This window comes from Uranotaenia lowii, chromosome 3 (assembly GCF_029784155.1).
Source record: "Uranotaenia lowii strain MFRU-FL chromosome 3, ASM2978415v1, whole genome shotgun sequence".
Classification (NCBI taxonomy): Eukaryota; Metazoa; Arthropoda; class Insecta; order Diptera; family Culicidae; genus Uranotaenia; species Uranotaenia lowii.
Genome location: NC_073693.1, coordinates 30,699,105 through 30,717,633, shown reverse-complemented (window position 1 = coordinate 30,717,633; position 18,529 = coordinate 30,699,105). Strand labels below are relative to the sequence as shown.

General features: G+C 37.1%; 3 protein-coding genes across 8 annotated transcripts in view; 1 reads left to right on the top strand and 2 right to left on the bottom strand.

The window, feature by feature from the left end:
* Positions 1 to 746: 746 nt before the first annotated feature.
* LOC129755759 (translation initiation factor eIF-2B subunit delta) lies at positions 747 to 4,021 on the bottom strand. Of its 2 annotated transcripts, none has more exons than XM_055752389.1 (7): positions 3,889 to 4,021; positions 3,747 to 3,823; positions 3,505 to 3,597; positions 2,152 to 3,336; positions 1,685 to 2,083; positions 1,140 to 1,626; positions 747 to 1,075 (listed from the first exon to the last, which is right to left on the bottom strand). In XM_055752389.1, the coding sequence occupies exons 3-7, from the start codon at positions 3,535 to 3,537 to the stop codon at positions 855 to 857; spliced, it is 2,325 nt and encodes a 774-aa protein (XP_055608364.1). In that variant the 5' UTR covers positions 3,538 to 3,597; positions 3,747 to 3,823; positions 3,889 to 4,021; the 3' UTR covers positions 747 to 854. The 2 variants fall into 2 exon arrangements, with proteins under 2 accessions (XP_055608364.1, XP_055608365.1); XM_055752390.1 differs by having other exon boundaries at positions 3,505 to 3,562.
* A 466-nt stretch (positions 4,022 to 4,487) lies between these two features.
* On the top strand, positions 4,488 to 15,567 carry LOC129755758 (NFX1-type zinc finger-containing protein 1-like). Its single transcript, XM_055752387.1, has 5 exons — positions 4,488 to 4,717; positions 6,590 to 7,152; positions 13,053 to 14,207; positions 14,311 to 14,964; positions 15,030 to 15,567. Exons 1-5 carry the CDS (start codon positions 4,540 to 4,542, stop codon positions 15,450 to 15,452), a joined length of 2,973 nt encoding a protein of 990 aa, XP_055608362.1. The 5' UTR covers positions 4,488 to 4,539; the 3' UTR covers positions 15,453 to 15,567.
* LOC129755760 (uncharacterized) overlaps positions 10,808 to 18,529 on the bottom strand; it is a 25,842-nt gene continuing 18,120 nt past the window's right edge. For all 5 annotated transcript variants that reach the window (XM_055752393.1, XM_055752392.1, XM_055752395.1 and 2 more), the window contains one exon: positions 10,808 to 15,417. The gene's annotated coding sequence lies outside the window, so the exon portion shown is untranslated. The remainder of the gene's footprint in view (positions 15,418 to 18,529) is intronic.

The window sequence follows — 18,529 nt, the reverse complement described above, 5'->3', positions numbered from 1 at the left end:
CAACAAAACAAGAAAAATGATTGCGAAATCTATGAGGCAAGCGGAAGTAAAACGAAACTGCAAAATTTGATGTGTATGTGATTTAAAGAGCAGAAAAATAAATGTTTAAATGATAGTGAGAGTTTTACCGATTACTAAGGGGAAAGAACTGTCTTCGGCCGATGTTTTGTTCCTGTTTTTTATCAATTTTTTTCTTAAACCTTAAAACCATTGCTGAGCAAGACTGGGCAATAAGCTTATCCGTGCAGAAAAAACCAGCAGCAGCTTCAAAGTTGTTAACTCGAAATCGACTTCAAACTCAAAATTGAAACTCAAAACTCAGAAGCTCGTATTTTCAGTCATCCTTGCTGTTTCTAAACATCACCAGAAAACTTTCAAATAGACTAGTCTATTCTCATGTCCTCCTGATTGCTGGACAGCACTTATCGGATGTGTGGTCTTATAGTGCATCAAATGTTGAATTTCCTAATCAATGCTTGTTTTCAATTTAAGCTTTGGTGCTTTGGTTGTTAACATTGAAGTTATGAAGTCTGAACTTGGATCATATTTTCTCGTCATTACGGTCATTCTTAAATTAAATAAATAAAAAAAAGGTTTTTATATCCTTACCTGGCCTGGTTGTAGCTGGCCCTGGAAACTGGATAGCAATGAAGGAAACAAGCTTGGATTTGGACCAACTCGAAACACGTAGCTGCAGCCATGGTGTTCTTCATAACTTGAGCCTGAAATTATCTACCTTGCACACACATAGTTTAACACCGATTAACAATCCATTTAATTTTGCATCTCTCGTAATTAAGGTCCTAATCTTTTGCCGCCAAATTCATCATGCTCCGGTTTGCTCAGTTCTAAGCTCAGTATCCCACTTCAGAAGGTTTGATGCGCAAAATGACCGGCACACTGGTGCACGGTAGGATAGCTACCTCGGTTACAACAGCCGTCACCAGTTCCGGCGGGGTCACATCGTAATGCAGGTTTAACGGGGTCAAGCTGGGAATGGATTCCCAATCGGAGAGGGGATTGTGCAATCGATTTTCACGCGTTCCCGAATTGAGAATCAAATCGTTTGGGTTACCTGAAATTGAAGAAGTTTGAATTTTAAAAATACTCTCGTTAGAGTCGTTTAAGCAGTAGCTTACCAATTTCATTGTAGACGAAGGCATCCGTCTGAACACGCTCGCTGAATTTGTGCGTTTCGCAGCAAACCAGAACCGGCACGTTGTAAGATTTGGCAACCAGTGCAATTTGAGCGGTTCCAACGCGGGACATCACGCAACCGTTGGCCAGCAAAGCGTGGGCACTCAGCAGCACCTTGGTCACCTCCGGCATCACGTAGCTGATGGCATTGATCAGGACGCAGGTACAATCGATACCACGGGCCACCAGCTGCCGCATCATTTCGTGCTCATTATTGCGCGGTCTCGAATCCACAATGACGACCCGATAGTTTTTCTTACGGCGGCAAGCTTCTTCCAGAATGTGTTTAATAAGCGACGAGCAGCCGTACGTCAGAATGACATCCCCGTCGTAGATTTTGTCCTGCACCGAGATGCTGATGGCTTCTTCTGCCTTTTCGATCTGATCCCGAACGTAGGTATCGATAGCTTCCAGTAAGAATTCCTTTTGCTGGAAAAGAAGATTAATATTAAAAAGAATGCTTTTCACCAAAATAGATGTCCTTTACATTTGACTCCGAGTCCTTAACATTCAGCTGCCGGGCGTACATTTTGATGTACTTCAGAGCATTGGTCATGGAAACCGAAAATGGGCGACAATTTTGCAGGAAGGCTATGTTGGGATTGAGGGCTTCCTCGAAACCGCGGGAGAATTCCTTCTCGGGAGGCGTTTCGTAGTCTTTGATGACCTGGCCAAGAGCGCTGAGGAAGGCTAAACAGCGAGCCTTGGAACCGGCCATCACGCCCTCGGCATACTGCAGACCCAGCCGCGCTATAACCGGGTGTAACTGCGGGGAGTTGACAATTTCCGAGGCGGCGAACTTCTTGGTGTACAAATGGTTGAACAGTTTGACCATGTGCGCTTGAGGTTTCTGTTGAGCGGAATCCGACTTGGAGGACTTTTTGAGCTGTTTGAGGAAAAATAAGAAAGGCGTCAACTTCTTACGTCTTTAGTTCCTAAGTTAAATGGACTCACCGCTGGAGAAGCTTCCTTCTTTAAAGACTTTGCTACAGCCACCGGTTTCGGTTTATCTTTAGATTCGGCTGAAGCGGAAACCGCTGGGGCAGCCGGTTTTGCGGTCACCTTTGCAGCCTCCTTGGCTGCTCGCTGTGCCTCCTGTAGGGCGCGTCTTTCTGCCTTAGAAGTGGCTGGCTTGGTTCCTTTTGGCTCGCCGCCACCCGCCAACGATGGGTTCTGCGCTTCGAAGAGAGCTTTACGTTCGGCCTTGCTGAGTTGATTAGCTGCATTTGGTTGAGTCTGTTTCTGGGCCGCTGACGACGGTTGGTTTGGCGTCTGCTCGGATATGCTCAATTTTACCATCTTTTCTGCCAAACTTGAATCGGTGTCCGATTTCTTAACGACGTTCGGGTTCTGGGAACCTGCCGACTCCTTGGGTTTGGACTTTGCGGCTTGCTTGGTGGCTTTTTTTGCTTCTCTTTCTGCTTTCACTTCCTCTCGAGACTTTTCCGGTTTTTGGGGATTCATTACAGCTGGCTTTAGAGTTTTCTGTGTGCAGGGGAAAAGGTCCTCTATGGAAATATTTTCTATTCCTGTTAGAATTTTAACTGCAGTTTGTAGTTTGGGAACCTCTTTTGGCGAATGCTTTTCCGATTTTCTAATATTGGAATAATGTTCAAAGGTAAATATTTCCTTAGAAGGAAACAGTTCGTCCAATTCTATATTTTCAACTTCAGAAAAGTTAAGTGTTGGACTTTCCTGTTTCTGTTCAAGAACTGGGAATATATCAACTACGTCGATATTCTCGACTGAACAATTTTTCAAAGCTAAATTAAATGTTACTTTGTTTTGAGGAATTTTCTGTTGAGAGCTTTCCTTTTTTCGATTTATGCTCAGATTTTCAAATTTATAACTTTCACTATCTGGAAAAATCTGCTCCAAAGAAATCGGTTCTATATGAGGACCTCCGGTAGTTTCGAGCTTTTTTGGATTTTTCTTCTTTCGATTCCGTTTGCTTGACTGCCGAACCAGATTATTCACTTGGTTTAGCTCGTTGTTAGTTGGTTTAATTTGAACATTTACTTCGTTCTGAGTCGGTATAGCTATCTGTCCTCCCGGTAGAAGCGATATTGGTTGCGGTTGTTGGACGATAAGCTCCTGCGATTTCGATTCTTTCGGTTTGCTCCTCCTAGCACGGCGTTTCTATTTCCGGAAAAAATGATTCATTAGAATCTTCAAAATCAAAATCATGAAGATAAAATGTTCCCAATTCATGCTACTTCAGAAAAACGAACTTAAGAATTTCAAACAAAAACGAAACCAATAATTAATTACAAAACAAAACGGAACAATTCTGATGATAACCGGTACCTGTTTCTTGGGTTGAGTTCCAATTGCTTCCATTTCTACAAGCACTGTTAGTGGCTGACTATTCAGGAAACAGAAAAAAGTAGATGGACAAAACTTTTGGGGAAAAAAGTTAAACGATTGCTTGCTTGTCTTAAGAATTACAAGAGGAGTCTTATGCACGTAGTTTGTTAAAGTGAGGGTATACATTAGGAAAGTTTACAAAATGAGATTCAGATCAATCTTGGCATGGTTCCGATACTTACCTTGATGAATCAACTTTCACTTCCAAGAGTTACCCAACGTGGATTGATCCGCCTTTTGGAAATCCGGCTTTCCTACCCTGGGGTAAAATATGATGCAGTTAAGGAAATATATTGAACCAACAAAGTAATGAAAATAGCTTACGTTAACAAATTGCCAGGACAGACCAAAAATTTCATCAAGCACTTTAGCAAAACAACCTTTGTAAAGAAAACGTTGTCAGTTTTGCTGATCTGATGAGTGATGATGATGATGATTCACGATCATTATTCGGCACCTGAAAATTGAGCAACGAAAACGCATTCAAGCAATTCATGAATAATTATTATTCAATTTTAAAAAACCTTCTACATGTTTTACACAAAGCGGTTGTAAAGCTCATACCCCTCAAATCATGCATTTAAAGAAAACTATTTACTAACATACTCTCCATATAGTTGTGATTTATGCAAAAAAATGGATTTTTTTAGTAAAAAGAATGTTCTTTTTTTTAGTTTTCCTTTCGAATGAGATTTCAGACAGACAAAAAAACCTTGGAATTGTAAATTTTATAAAAAAGACAAACATTTGTAACTCGGAAAATTCTTGCGAAATGCAGATCTTGCGTATTTTATGTTTTTTTTTCCGATTTAAGTTGTTATGAAAATTAAATCAAAGAAAGCTTACACCATTTTAGCGTGTTGTTTTTTTGTTTTGATCGCGATGAAACCTCGCTGCGAGAGACAGAAAAATGAATCCCGTGGACCATACTTGGTTTTAGCCAGTCGTTTTCGACAAATCCTCAAAAGAAAGAAAATGAATCCCGCCGCCGAATCGACGAGTGATGACGACGATTGGTTTACCAAGGATATTGACGATTTTGTGGTTGAAATTCGGCCAAATGCGCCGGAGAAAGTAGCCGATGAAAAGGCGGAACCGGATGTGGCGGAAGGTTACTCGCAGCTGAACATCAACCTCACGAAGCTTTACCCTGGTAAGATAAGTACACGGAGAATAAAAAAAAAGGTAAAATTTACCGAGAAGCAGAGGTAATTTTTTTCCACCCCTTTTTCGAGGTAAATTTTACCTTTTTTTTGCATTCACCTAGCAAAATGGTACATTTTTCCTTTTTTCACTTACCTAGCGAAAAGGTTAATTTTACCTTTTTTTCATTCACCTAGCAAAAAGGTAAATTTTACCTTTTTTCAATTCACCTAGGAAAAAGTTACACGTTTTATGTTTCAGTTGGTTTGTGTCTTTAGAATACTATCTATTCAATAACAAAAGCCCAGATTCACTCAAATATTGATTTTTATTCATTTTCTCATTCGAGCTTCTGCCGTTATATTATGTCTTCTATATATTTTTTTTTTAATTTACGACACTTTACCATCCTTGTGGCATTCGTGTCTGCATAGTTTATATTTTACAGAGTTTCATAGATTTTGCATTTTTTCAGAAAATCTAAGAGGGGCTTTTCACGTGATTCTTCATTTTTTAAAACATCGAAAATAGATCCTATATTGTGTTCCTCTCGGGCCTCTTTGTATCCATAGCAATCCGTCAGAATATGTTGAAAGTGGTCTTTATACCGCAGAATTGGCAAACTGGTGCAGGGCTTTTGTCAAACAAGTATGCGTGTGTTAGCCTAGTGTGTCCTATGCGGAGTCTTGTGAGAACACGCTGGTCTGAAGGACATTTCCGGTCTTTATATTTCGAGGGCGTGTATTTATGTTGTCTGAGGAATGATTGGTTTGCGTGTCATCGATGTTCCCATGTTATGTCTTCTATAAAAACATTATTTTATTAAGGGAACTAGCAATGTTCCGGATAGATTAGTTTAGTACTCAGCGGTTCGTTAAATTGTTCAAAAATGTAAAAATTTCTGTTTTGGTAAAATAACTTCTTCAATGTACAACCGATTTTGATTAATAATCACTCGAAATCTTTGTTAGAAATATAAATTCACGGTCCATAGAAAAACAAATTTTTAAAATGTTAAGAGCACCTGTATCCGTGGTCTATTCTTGGGTCTAATTTATACAAGAATTGAACCAACAAAATTAGATCCAATCCAGTGAAAAAACTGGCAACCCCACTCGTGTTTCATTAACTGTCAAACGGATTGGAAATTGAAACTGCGTCAAATTGGATCCAAATCTCATCAGTTTTGGATCAATCCTTATACCGGTTCTAAAAATGTTGTGTTTAAACTGGTATAATGGAACACGGATCCGGTTGCTCGGGTCGGAATTTGGGTCTAAACCGGCTGTTTGGACCACGAATACAGATGTTCTAAAATCGATACTAAAACTGTCAACAAAATAAAATTTTCTCTAAAAAAATGCATTTTTTAATGTTTTTTTAATCACATCTTCACTAATATCAACAATACTGTTGATCATACGCAAAAATGAAGTTCAGTTAATCGATATAAAAGAGATATTTCAAATTAGTGTTATGACATCCGAGATATTTGAATATAAGTACATGTACTTTTTTTTATTTTCCCAAATTTCATATTTCAAGCATAACTCGAAAACTGTTCTATTTTAATTTTGAAAATCGATCCCGAATAAGTCAGTTTATTCTTAGTTCTGGGTAGATCATCATTTGAAATTTTTATCATAGGCGCCTAAACTTGACTTGACTTCAATGTAATTTTAAGTAAAATTTCAGCATTTTAATTTTTTTCTATTTTTCAAATGTCTGGAATGTTTTTTATTGAATTTGAGACAAGCAATTGAACAAAAGTCCTACTTTGTAGGTACGTTAAACATGCATAAGAAAGCTAACTAAAAAGATGAATTTGTTTACAAAACTTGCAATTTTAAGACAAAAAAAATCTATTTCTTACCCTCCGCAGACTCTGATGGCAACTACTTCGTTCCAACTCACCAAGATACGGCTTATGCAACCACATCTAAAACACGTTTCAATCTACCGAAGTATCGAGCAGAGTACATACAAAAAATTCCCATTTCGAAGCTGACGACGCTGGCAGATAACAAGGCTGATTCGGTGTTCCTGGACATCCACATCCAAAAACGAGAGTTCATCAGAAGAATCACCCAGCATTCGCTTAGCGATGATCTGTTGCTAGTTATCATGAAGATAATGAATCGAATTGGGACACTCCCGATGGACGAGCACAATGGGGAGTTGTTTTCGGTGCTGGCCGATCATGAAGCTTTCTGGAACCATTTGGTAGAATTTTTCAAAAAAAATACGAAAAAAGGAAACAAAAACCCTATCCTACAGGGCGTCAGCACTATCAGTGTGTTTACCGAATTGGTGCATACTTTGGCTCTGTTGAGACGCTATGTGGGACTGGAAAATTTTTTGGAGCCCTTAGAGAAGGTTGGGTTGAACACTAACGATCTGCGACTTGTTGATGAGGCAGCTGCGACTGGCCTGGATAAATTCACTGTAAGTAAGGCATCAATTTGAATTTCATGTACCTAATTCATATTAGAGATCATTTGTATTAAAAACTACTGGTTCACAAACTTCATACAATTCGTCTCGATTTTAAATCAAAATATTGTGTAGTGGCTCCAGAGAGTTTCTGTCGTTTGCCTTTTTTTAGCATAACAAAAAGAGCAAAACTTCCATGTAGTTAAGGGCCAACTGGAATTTATCCTAAATGCCTCAAAATCGCAAAAGTTATTCCTGTTTTTAAGGCTGGCGATTCCCATGATGTAAACAACTAACGTCCAATATCTACTTTAAGTGTTTTAGCAAAGTTTTTGAAAAACTTCTTGTGACCAGAATTGTAAATTTCGTGAATCAGCATGACATACTTTATAAACTGCAATATGGCCTCAGATACGGCTCAAAAATCCATATAATTTCGTTTCCATCGCGAGGCCCCTCGAAATTGTTTGTTTTGTTTATTTTGATGTTTCATAAACAACTGGCTTGGCTCTGGAGTATTCAAACAGGTGTCTACATTCGAATAAGTTGTAAAATATGGAGAACGCAAAAATTTCTGGTCCCATTCCGTTGTTCATCCGGAAACTGATTGTTGGTGATGTCAAATGCACCGGGAAGTAGCCAAACACTACGAAATCAGCAAGACAGCGGTATAAAAAATCATGAAAAAGATGAAAACGTTCGGATCGGTGGTAGATCGCCCGGGAAGAGGACGGAAGCCCAAGACAGATGCCAGAACGGACAAAAAAATCATTCTTGAGGTGAAGAAAAACCCAAAAAATACGATCTGGAAGATACAGGAAGAGCTCGAACTTTCGGTATCGCGTCGTACTGCCCGTCGCTGCATCCATGTGAAGGAGTACCATAGCAAGATCTCAGGCCTTTCATCAGCCAGGTGCACAAGGATAAGCGTCTCAAGTTCGCCAAGGAACACGCCGATAAACCGCTCGAATACTGGAAAACAGTGTTGTGGACCGACGAATCCAATTTCGAGCTATTCAAACGGAAGAAGCAGAATCGTTTGTGGCGCAAGACGGGCGAGGAACTCCAAGACCGCCATATCCAAGGAACATTCAAGCACGGAGGAGTTAACGTGACGGTGTGGGTAGTTTGGTAAAAATTGACGGAATCATAACAGCTGAGTCATATTGCAATATCCTGCGGGAAAACCTTGAGGTATCCCTCATCATGACGGGCCTCGAAGAGCGCTTCGCTAAGGCCAAGCTGACGAAGTCATTTTTCCGTTCCTGCCGCATCAAACCCCTTGAATGGCCCCCACAAAGTCCTCATCTGAACCCCATTGAAAATCTGTGGACCATCCTCGATGCTCGGATTGATAAGTTTGGTGTGACAAATAAAAATACTTATTTCGATGCCCGGGAGCGTGCGTGGGAAAAACTCGCCCCACTACAATTGCACAACTTTGTTGAAAGTATGCCGAAGCGCTTGCAGAAGGTGTTGAAGGCTAAATGAGGCCATACCCATTATTAAATCGTTCTTGTTTCCCTTCAGTTTGATTTATTTGAAGCTGTACTGATCTGGACGCTTTATTTTGCCCCTTTTTTTTGTCATATTAACTGTTTTTTTCTATCAGGAAAAAAAATCTTTTTAACCAGCGCAAAACTTGAAAAGAAAATGATAAATAATATTTTAAAAATGATGGCGATGTGATTTCGTTAAATTCTAACCAGAAAAATAAAAAAAAAATGGAAAAAAAATAATTTGGACACTTCGTTTTGCCCCTCACTGTATCTAAAATTGATTCTAAAAATATTGTGGAAGCATTGTTTTCTGACCTTAAAAAAGCCTGCGATACATTGAATCACGAAATATTACTATCCAAACTGGACAAATATGGAATAAGAGGAACAGCTAATAATATCCTTCGCAGTTATTTAGAGGGGCTTTTTTTGTTGTATGTCAATGATATTTGTAACTTACCATTAAAAGGCACAGCACGCCTATTCGCTGATGATACAGCAATTTATTATACTCAGCAGCATCAACTGATATTATCATTCAACAAATGGAAAATGATTTGAAATTGTTATTTAAATATTTTAATATGACTTCACTCTCACTCAACTATACGAAAACCAAATACATGTTATTTCATTCTTCACAAAAAATTTACTTCTGAATAATGACCCAACGATAAATGGGTATCTTATTGAGAAGGTAAAATGCTTTAAATATTTAGGAATCTACCTTGATGAAACCCTCTCTTGGAGTCGTCACACAGAATATCTAGAGAAAATTTGGTATTCTATAGAAATTGAAAAAATTTGCGCGTTAACATGGTTTATTGAAATTTTATTTTGCGATTATTCACTCTCATATTAACTATCTCCTTATGATATGGGGAAGAGCCTCCTTGTCAAATTTACAAAAACTTCAAACTCTCCAGGATAGACGCTTGAAAAATATTTATAGACTCCCGTTGCTCTTTCCTACCCAACAGCTCTATTCCTTAAGAGCGCATAACATTCTTCCATTGAACGACCTTTGTGATTTATAAACTATAAAATATGTCTACGACAATTTACACACTCATTTGAGTAATCAAAACATCCATTTTACAACGGGATTGTGTACTCATAACACTCAGATTTTCTACAACGAAGCCGATCCATGACATCCTTAGTTCAAAAAAGAATCCCATTTATTGGTCCAATACAACACCTTGCCTAAGAGCAAGTTCACTGGTGTTCGGAAAAAGTGGTAGAAATTTTGACATTTTGAAAATTTTACCATGCAAAAATGTTTTCAAGATCTTGGGGCGTTGTATTTTTTTACAACACTGTTTCCATTTCAGCCGTATGTGATAGAAATATTGCTATTTTTGCATCACAGCATGCGAAAATACAACACGTGTTGTAAAAAAACTAGAAGGCCACAGATCTTGAAAATGTTTTTGCATGGCAAAATTTTAAAACTGTGCCGTAAGTGTCGAAATTTCTACCACTTTTTCCCAACTCCAGTAAACTTGCTCTAATGAAATAAAAACCATCAACAACCGTTCTACGTTCAAAATCGAAGTAATACAGCTATTAAAAGAAAAATTGAATCGTTAAAAACTGTCGATCAGTTACCAGTTTTCTTCTTTTCTAATTAATTTTTTGTGAATTTTGTAGCAATTTAATTTCTTTTTGTGTGTTCCTTGTTTTTTTTTGTTTTAAATATAATTACTTATTTTATCAAATGTTCGCTTAGTAGTATTAAAATCAAATCCGCCTGGAATGGTTCTTAGCTGACTTGTTTTCCGTAGTGTAGTTTGTCAGTATAATTTATTTAAGATTAATAGATCGATTATTATGTTACACATTTTGGAATTCTATCTTTATATTCTTTGAGTGAAGAATAGGAAAACAAAGAAATACTGAGAACCGTTGCTGCCGGTGCCAAGCCCGGAAGAAGGATGAGGCAATTTTTTTTTTGTTTTTATTTTCCTTTTTTTTCTTTTAATTTTTTTTATTTATCTATTTTTATTTTTTTATTTATTTATTTATTTTTTGTTTTCATTTTTATTTATTCATATATTTTTGTTATTGTTCTCTTTCTCTTTCAATTTAGTTTTTTGTCATTAGTTTTTTTTTTCATTATTTTTTCTTTTCAAAATTTGATTCTTGTTTTTTTTTTAATTTTTATCATTCATTTACTATGTTATAAGTGTTTTTCTTTGTTTGTTTTGTTTATTGATTCATTTTTGAATTTATCTTTATTGTTATTTAGTAAGTTTCGTGTCTTATAAATTTGTTCTGTGTTTGTTCTTTTTTATTTCTTTTTTTTTCTGATCATTCGGAGGTTGGGTTCTTTTTTTTTTTCAGATATATTCAAACAGTTGGAAAGGAGTGGGTTAACACATTTAAATACCATTCTCCTCCCCAATGCTCCAGTGGATGTGTATTTGCGGTTTATGAATTACGAGGGATTATTCTTAAATCTAGCTTTTTTCAATCACTGGGGGCTGATTGGATGGGGATGGAAATGATATTTCGTGTTTTTATGTTTGTGAAACATATCTGTCTCCTGTGTTGTTTTTATAGTGTTTTAGTTCAAATTCAAAACAAACAGTCTTATGCCGTTTTCGTTTTCTCCACTAGCGCGAGGCAAAACTTTTTCTGAATAAACGAACAGAATCGTTACCCAGGACGATGTAAATATATGGTTGCTATACTCACCCTTATGTTTACCCCCAACACTGACAACTTTTACGGGGTGCAACCGCCTGCTTGAGGTTCAAATCTCGGGCAAAACTAGTGGACTTCTGAATTAATAACCGAACATAATAACAGCAGTTAGGGCAAAGCTCGTGGGTAACTAGGTTGCCACTGCCAATAAACGAAAACACTATTAATCATTTTAAAATCTTATTCAAACGTAGGCAACTGTGTGAGGCGGGTAGGGTAGGGCGATGCTCAAACGATAAAAAAGGCTCTTGTATCCATATTTTGATGAATTTGCATGATTCCGTGATGTGTGATTCTGTGATAGGAATAATGTAGATTACTTCTCCTATTCATTCGAGCTATTAGTTTGAACTGGGCTTCTTTTTATATATTAAAAGATTATATGAACTAAAATCCTTTTTTTTCTTTCTTTTTTTTCTCTTTTCTTTTTTTTCCATGTATGCATGCATTACCGCCACTACCGCCAAATCAATTGGTCAAATGATGACCCGGAACGTCGAGTTTGAAATAACTCGAGTAAACTTCAAGCCATCACCTAACATCAAAGGACCCCTAAGATGGTTTCGCAACATATGGCTCTCATCCCAAGGATTTTATTAACAGCTGAACATAGAGTTCTATAACATGGTGAGAGCGTTCCTTTTTATTTTATTTTATTTTATTTTTTAAATTGCATATAAATTTGTAGTTAGATTCGTTGGGATTAAGTAAGCGACCTGTCTCAAACCGCCAACGTATTTCCTCCAACTGGTATCATGAGGGGTTAGTTCACTATCTTGTTCTGCTTTAAGTTCATATTCATCCGAAGTGGACTTAAGGAAGTGCAAGATGGTATAGCCAACGTCTCAAGATCGCTTTCTATTCTAAGCTGCCTACTCTAAACTTTTATTTCCCTGACCCCTCTACCCACATTTCCTTTTCAGCGTCAGCTTCTCACAGCTATTTAAACGCCACAAAAAAAAAAAAATGTTCGCTTAGTAGTATTAAAATCAAATAGTAGATCTCTTTAAAAGGAATCTGTTTTCCATTGAGATCCATTTAATTTATGATTATCATTACATTTCCTCACATTATAATTTAACCATTTGAGTTCTCAGCATGAGTAAAATTTTGCTTGCGTTTTTTTTTTGTTAGTTTTTGTAGCTGCCAGACGTGCGAGAGCAAAAGCGTCCATTACTAGGGGGCTCAAATGAGCTTTTTGGTGTGGGAGAGTGTGGTGGGCCAGTACAAAATATTAAAGCAAAAACCCATGTGTAGTCAGTCAGTCACCCATGCTATCCATGCTATGATATGCTAAGCTTTGAGCGTTGATTATAATATGGTGAAAATAAACTTACAATTACTACCAATTGCTGTGTCATTTTAATTTTTATGTTTTAAGAAAAAAACAGAAACATGTATTTTTAGAGTAGTGGCTCCAGAGAGTGCAACATCTTAACCCGGTATCATTCATTCATCATAAATCATCAGTTAAGCTGGAATAAGGTTGAATAAGCAAGTTTTATGTTTTCACTAATTGAGCTCTTGGAATTCGGAAATTGGATAGTAAGTTAATCTAAAATAAAGATAGACACACGTTGAAAATTTTAAGTAGTTAGCAGAAAAAATCGTCTTGTCGGTAAATAAGAGGTTTTTGGTTTATCTAACCCTGCTCGTTAATAAGCATAAAGAGGTTCTTTAATTTTCCGACCGGTTTTCTTTCAGATTTATCCAACACTAGAAGAATTGAAAAAGACCGAAATCGATCTCGAACCCAACATTGTAAATGGAGCGTTTTCCAGTGTTGAGCATTACTTGAAAATTCAACTTACCCTATTGAAGGAAGATTTCATGATACCCCTCAGGAATGGTATCGAAGCCTTCAAAGCTGGGGACGAAGAATCCTTCAACAATGATGCAAGCCTAGATGGCATCCGCATACACAAATGTGTCAAACTATTACTACCCTCGAATGTGAACCGTCACTCTGCCAAGAATGAGCTGATCATTGTTGATCTGGATCCAGAACAACGTGTTCTTGGAAAATCTGATGTATATAGAAAGATGGCGCTTCACAAATCAAAGCGCTTAATGACTGGGTCGATGATTTGCCTGACATCTAGTATCGCTCTGGAGGATTTGATTGTGGCTGTAATCAACCGTCGGGATGATAAGCAGCTGTCCAATGGTTACGTTTATATCGATATTATCAATATTGAAAACATCCAGAACTTTTTCAATCGAGAATTAATAATGATCGAAAGCGAAGTTTTCTTCGAACCATACCACCAGGTGTTTAATGTGTTGAAGAATCTAAATAAAGACACTTTCCCTATGCAAACGTACATCGTGGAATGCTCCAACGAACACCGGCTTCCGGATTACATATCTCGAGAGAAAAAACTCATATTTTCACACCGAGGTCAAGAGTACAATGTGAGAGCACCGAGTGAATGGCCAGCAACTGGTGAAAATATTGGTTTGAATAATTCCCAGTACGCGGCACTTAAGCTGGCACTGACTCACAAATTTGCACTCATACAGGGCCCTCCAGGAACAGGAAAGACGCATACTGGCCTCGAAATCATGTCCGCCTTATTGGCCAACACCGATCATCAAATGCTTGTGATATGTCAAACCAACAATGCACTTGATCAACTGCTCTGCGGTTTACTGAAATATACAAAAAGTTTAGTGCGAATGGGAAAGCAATCGAAAAACGCCCTTTTGGACGCTTACAACCTGAACGAATCAATCGATGGCGTTGATTGGCGGTTGAGGAAACTCCACTACAATACTAAACAAGAATATCTGAAGGTGATGGAAGAGTTCGAGGAAATCCAGCTATTTGATGATAATGAGAGCATTGTGCAAAAGTTGGTAAATAAATACATATATTTTTTTTTAATTTCGATTATAGTCGTAAATATTTTAAATAAAGACATTTTTTTACAACATTGAAACGCTTATTTCCTATTTTTAGAACCAGCTGCAAAAAATATCCTGTCGTATGGACGAGGTGAACCACATAATCAAATATGAAAAGGTTAAAAGCTTCCGCGTTATTGGCATGACGACAACATTCGCAGCACGTAACCACAAGATGCTGCAAATTTTACAGGCCCCGATCGTACTGATCGAGGAAGCAGCAGAAATCTTGGAACCTCACATAGTTGCCTCTTTAACGTCAGCTACCCAGCACTGCATCTTGATCGGGGATCATCAGCAGCTTCGACCAACGGTCGCTGTGTACGAACTTTCCAAGAAGTATAAGATGGACATCAGTCTGTTCGAGCGGTTGATCCGGAACCAGGCAAATGCTGTCTGCCTTACCGAGCAGTACCGGATGCGGCCGGAGATAGCCGACCTTATTCGACCGGTTATCTATTCTAATTTACAGGATAACGAAGGGAATAAAAATCGTTCTAAGATCAAAGGCATGCGGCAAAATTTATTCTTCTTCAATCATACGGTACCGGAAGACGGAGATTCAGCTAGCGATAAGAAATCCAAGAAAAATAGCTTCGAGTGGAAATTCCTGATGGCACTTTGCGAGTATATAGTAAATCAGGGCTACGGACCTGCAGATATAGTTGTTCTAACCATGTATAACGAACAAATGAAGCAGCTAAAAACTGTAAGTCTTACCCTTATTTTATAAATCTCTATAAATCATTCTCCTAATCCGTGTTATTGTTCCAGAAATTCAAAAAGCTCGAAAAATTGCGAAACATTCGAATAACAGTTGCCGACAATTACCAAGGCGAGGAAGCCAAGATAGTACTTCTGTCGTTGGTCCGCAGCAACCAATCTCACAGCATCGGATTTCTCGCCAACGATAATCGAATATGCATAGCCCTTTCGCGGGCCCGAGATGGACTTTATATCGTGGGCAACATGAACTTGCTAGCCCAAGCCAGTAAAACGTGGAAAGCAATCCGTGCTCGGTTGGAAATGCATTCGGCCATCGGTGAGGTGCTGGAGCTTATGTGCGAGGAACATGGAAGCTTAGCGCCGATCAGCAAACCAGAAGATTTTAAAGGTGTTATTATCGGTGGATGCACGTGTGGAGCAGGGCTTGACAATAGGCCTACAAGGAAAAAAAAAGCAGGACTTGATACGTAACAGTTTTTAAAACACATACAATCACCTTTGTTGCAAAAAACATGTTTACATTTATCACGATTTATGGTATTGTGCTAACGAATTGACTTAATAAAACAGAATTTTATATGAAAACTAAAAACAAAATCCTTACTTTAAAAGAAAGATTTAAGAGAAAAAAATAGTAATCTTTTGGAAATGAATCTTGAGATCCGCTGGTTCCGTTGGTTCGGTCGACAATCTATTCATTCGGTCTGAATAAACCCAAGAACCTTAAAAGCCCAAATAAAACAACAAAACAAACAATAACTCTTGAAACGAATGCCAAAACGTTTGTAAAGTGTCACAAATAAACAAAAAAAAAACAATAACTCCATCTCCGCGCACCGAGGAAGAATACACAGGGTTGCTAGCGAACCGGAAAAACCGGGATTACCGGGAAAACTTAGGAATTTCATCGCGTCACCGGGATACCGGGAATTTTGGCACCTCATCTGGAGAATTGTCATGTTTGAAATTTTTTTACTGAATTTTCAACATATTTTTAAATTTATATCTAATCGTCAGAGTAGTTTTCGAAAGTCTTGATATAGATTGACATCATCAACGCTTATTTCCGTTCATTAGTTAACAATGAAGTTAGAATTTTTTCTAACAATGAAGTTAGAATCGCCTTTTACTAATTTTGCGGAGCGAATAAGAGATAAGTAATTTTTTCCCTCCCCGCAACAAAATTAAATACAAAATGTTTGGTAACTCAATGATACCAAGTTTGTACAATTTTAACCAGTGATTTCTGATAGATATATACTGCCGTTCCAAGCAAGATTGTCCCATGTGAAAAAAAAAACGTGCAAACGAGAAAAACGTGATTGAAATTTCAGCTATGTTTCCAATTTTTCTCTCAAACTAAAAATTCACCGAAAGTTTTTTCCTAGTGAACAGTTCAAGTTATTCATTTTATTAAGGTACACCGGGGTAAGTGTGGACGGTTTTTCGTATAGTTCAACTTAAAAAAACCATTAAAAAATCACCTGTGAAGGTATTTTCATAAATAAAATTCAATGTGATGCAGAACATGTTGTTTACAAACGCTGAAGAGATGGGCTCGATAGAAGCAAAGCGAAAAAAGTTATCACGTAAATTGTAATGGACTGCTGGTGTCTTCACTTACCCCGAATTATGGGGTAAGTGTGGAAGGAAGATTGTCCCTTTGATTTCTCAGGAAATTTTCAAAAAAAATTTGTTTTCTTGGTTGAATACGTTATTTTATTGCTCGAACCGCCCAAAATTTTGAAAAAAAGTTAATGATACTATTAGTAAGGCATCTTTCAATAATTATTGTGTGTAATTTATGCTACAACACACGAGTTCCAATTTTACCAAAAACACTGAACAAACAAGTACTTTACCCAACTTTTCATGATCCGAATGCTAAATTTAGCTAAATAATGCAATTCATGAAGGATGAAGGACAGAAAATTGAAAAATGTGTAAACATCAAGTCTTTTTAAAGCCGTCCACACTTACCCCAGGCAGGGGTTGGAGACAAAATTTTAGTTTTTTGTAAATACACTCTTTTTTCTTCATTTTTAAACGCCGTTTCTTTTCCTAACTGATGGTTGTTTGGAATGTAAGGATTGTTTCAATGTAGAGTTTTTCATTGAAAGCCAGCTAGTTTACGAGAAATTGGCAATTGAAAAAGATGCACATCACCTCGACATCGTGGGTGAAAATTGAAAATTCGTAAAAAGTCGTTGTTAACATCCATTATTGTCGGAATTGTATCTTTTTCACAGTTATTGGATAGGTTACAAGTAAATTGAACATTCTGCATTAAAAGTTTGAGAAAATAGTGCACAGTATTGCATTAATAGCCATCGTCCACACTTACTCCGGTGTACCTTATATTATTATTATTATTTATTATATTTTGGAAGCGTAAGACGTTTTTAAGCAAAGTTACATTTTTTCGACGAAAGGAATCTATTTTTCACCAGAAAAAGATTTTTTTTCATTGTTCTTGATGTGTGTTTATATCATTTGAATGTGCCTGAGGAACGAAGCCTTATATCAAAAGTTTTTTGTTATTCAATATATGTATGTCTTATGTCTTATGTAAAAATTGTGTCAAAAACAAGTTGCTATCGAAATCTTAGGTCTTTATTTTTATGTAAAAAAAAATATCTGCATTCAAACGATGAAGTTCAGCCCTGTCTTATTCATGATTTTCTATAGTTTCACGAATCTTTAGTTCAAATGCCACTACTAAAGGCATTGTTTGTTTTATTTTGTTGAAAACAATTTTTTTCTAAAACATGCCTTTGAATTTGCACAAAAAATATCTGCACTTGGAAAATAACTAAATATTTTCCTGCAATCTGACGATTTTCAGTTTTGTGAGACACAAATCCCTATTCAAGTTGCGAGCTGATTTGACGCTATGTTTCGATGTATATTTTCTACATTTTCTCTACATTTTCTAGAAAAACTGAAATTGTGACACAGTGGCTCAAAAAACCACACTATTAGTCGGAGTTGTTTTGGCAAAATTGTTAAAGTCTTTAGATGCCAATTTTGTTGCATTCGTTCCAAAAATTTATGAAAACCTGATAATTTGATACGAAAAGACTACATGTTTAAATAAGTCGAAGATTTTTCTTGATTTCTTATTGATTAACAAGTATTAAGAAACAATTGTTAGAAACTTGAGGGCTTTACATTGACTTTTTCATTCACCATGATGTTATGTTAAAAAAACGAGAATAATAAATACGGGAAAATCATCATTTTCAACCGGGAAAAATCCGGGAAAAAATTTGGAATTTCAAAACGAAAAATCGCTAGCAACCCTGAATACAATAAACTCAACGGTGTTTATAAAAAGCCAGCAAACGTTGAATCCGACTATAGGTTTCGATCATCTTAGTCGAATTCGGCGAAACCTCAAGACAAGTCCAAAATCCTTCTGGAATCATGTCAAGAAACAGCGAAACTATGGAAAAAGTCGACTAGTTGATTCAACTTTTTTCGGCAAGTTTCTTTAACTTCAAAGAGATGTATTGAATTTTATCATATTTATGCTAAAAACTAAAACT

Excerpts from the sequence above, each read along its gene's own strand:
- LOC129755759 (XM_055752389.1), bottom strand. The coding sequence starts at position 3,537 with ATGGAAGCAATTGGAACTCAACCCAAGAAACAG. Across the intron at positions 3,337-3,504 it reads GAACTCAACCCAAGAAACAG|AAACGCCGTGCTAGGAGGAG; the intron begins GTACCGGTTATC and ends TTCCGGAAATAG. Across the intron at positions 2,084-2,151 it reads AGAAGGAAGCTTCTCCAGCG|CTCAAAAAGTCCTCCAAGTC; the intron begins GTGAGTCCATTT and ends TTCCTCAAACAG.
- LOC129755758 (XM_055752387.1), top strand. The coding sequence starts at position 4,540 with ATGAATCCCGCCGCCGAATCGACGAGTGATGACGACGATTGGTTTACC. Across the intron at positions 7,153-13,052 it reads CTGGCCTGGATAAATTCACT|ATTTATCCAACACTAGAAGA; the intron begins GTAAGTAAGGCA and ends GTTTTCTTTCAG. Across the intron at positions 14,208-14,310 it reads AGAGCATTGTGCAAAAGTTG|AACCAGCTGCAAAAAATATC; the intron begins GTAAATAAATAC and ends TCCTATTTTTAG.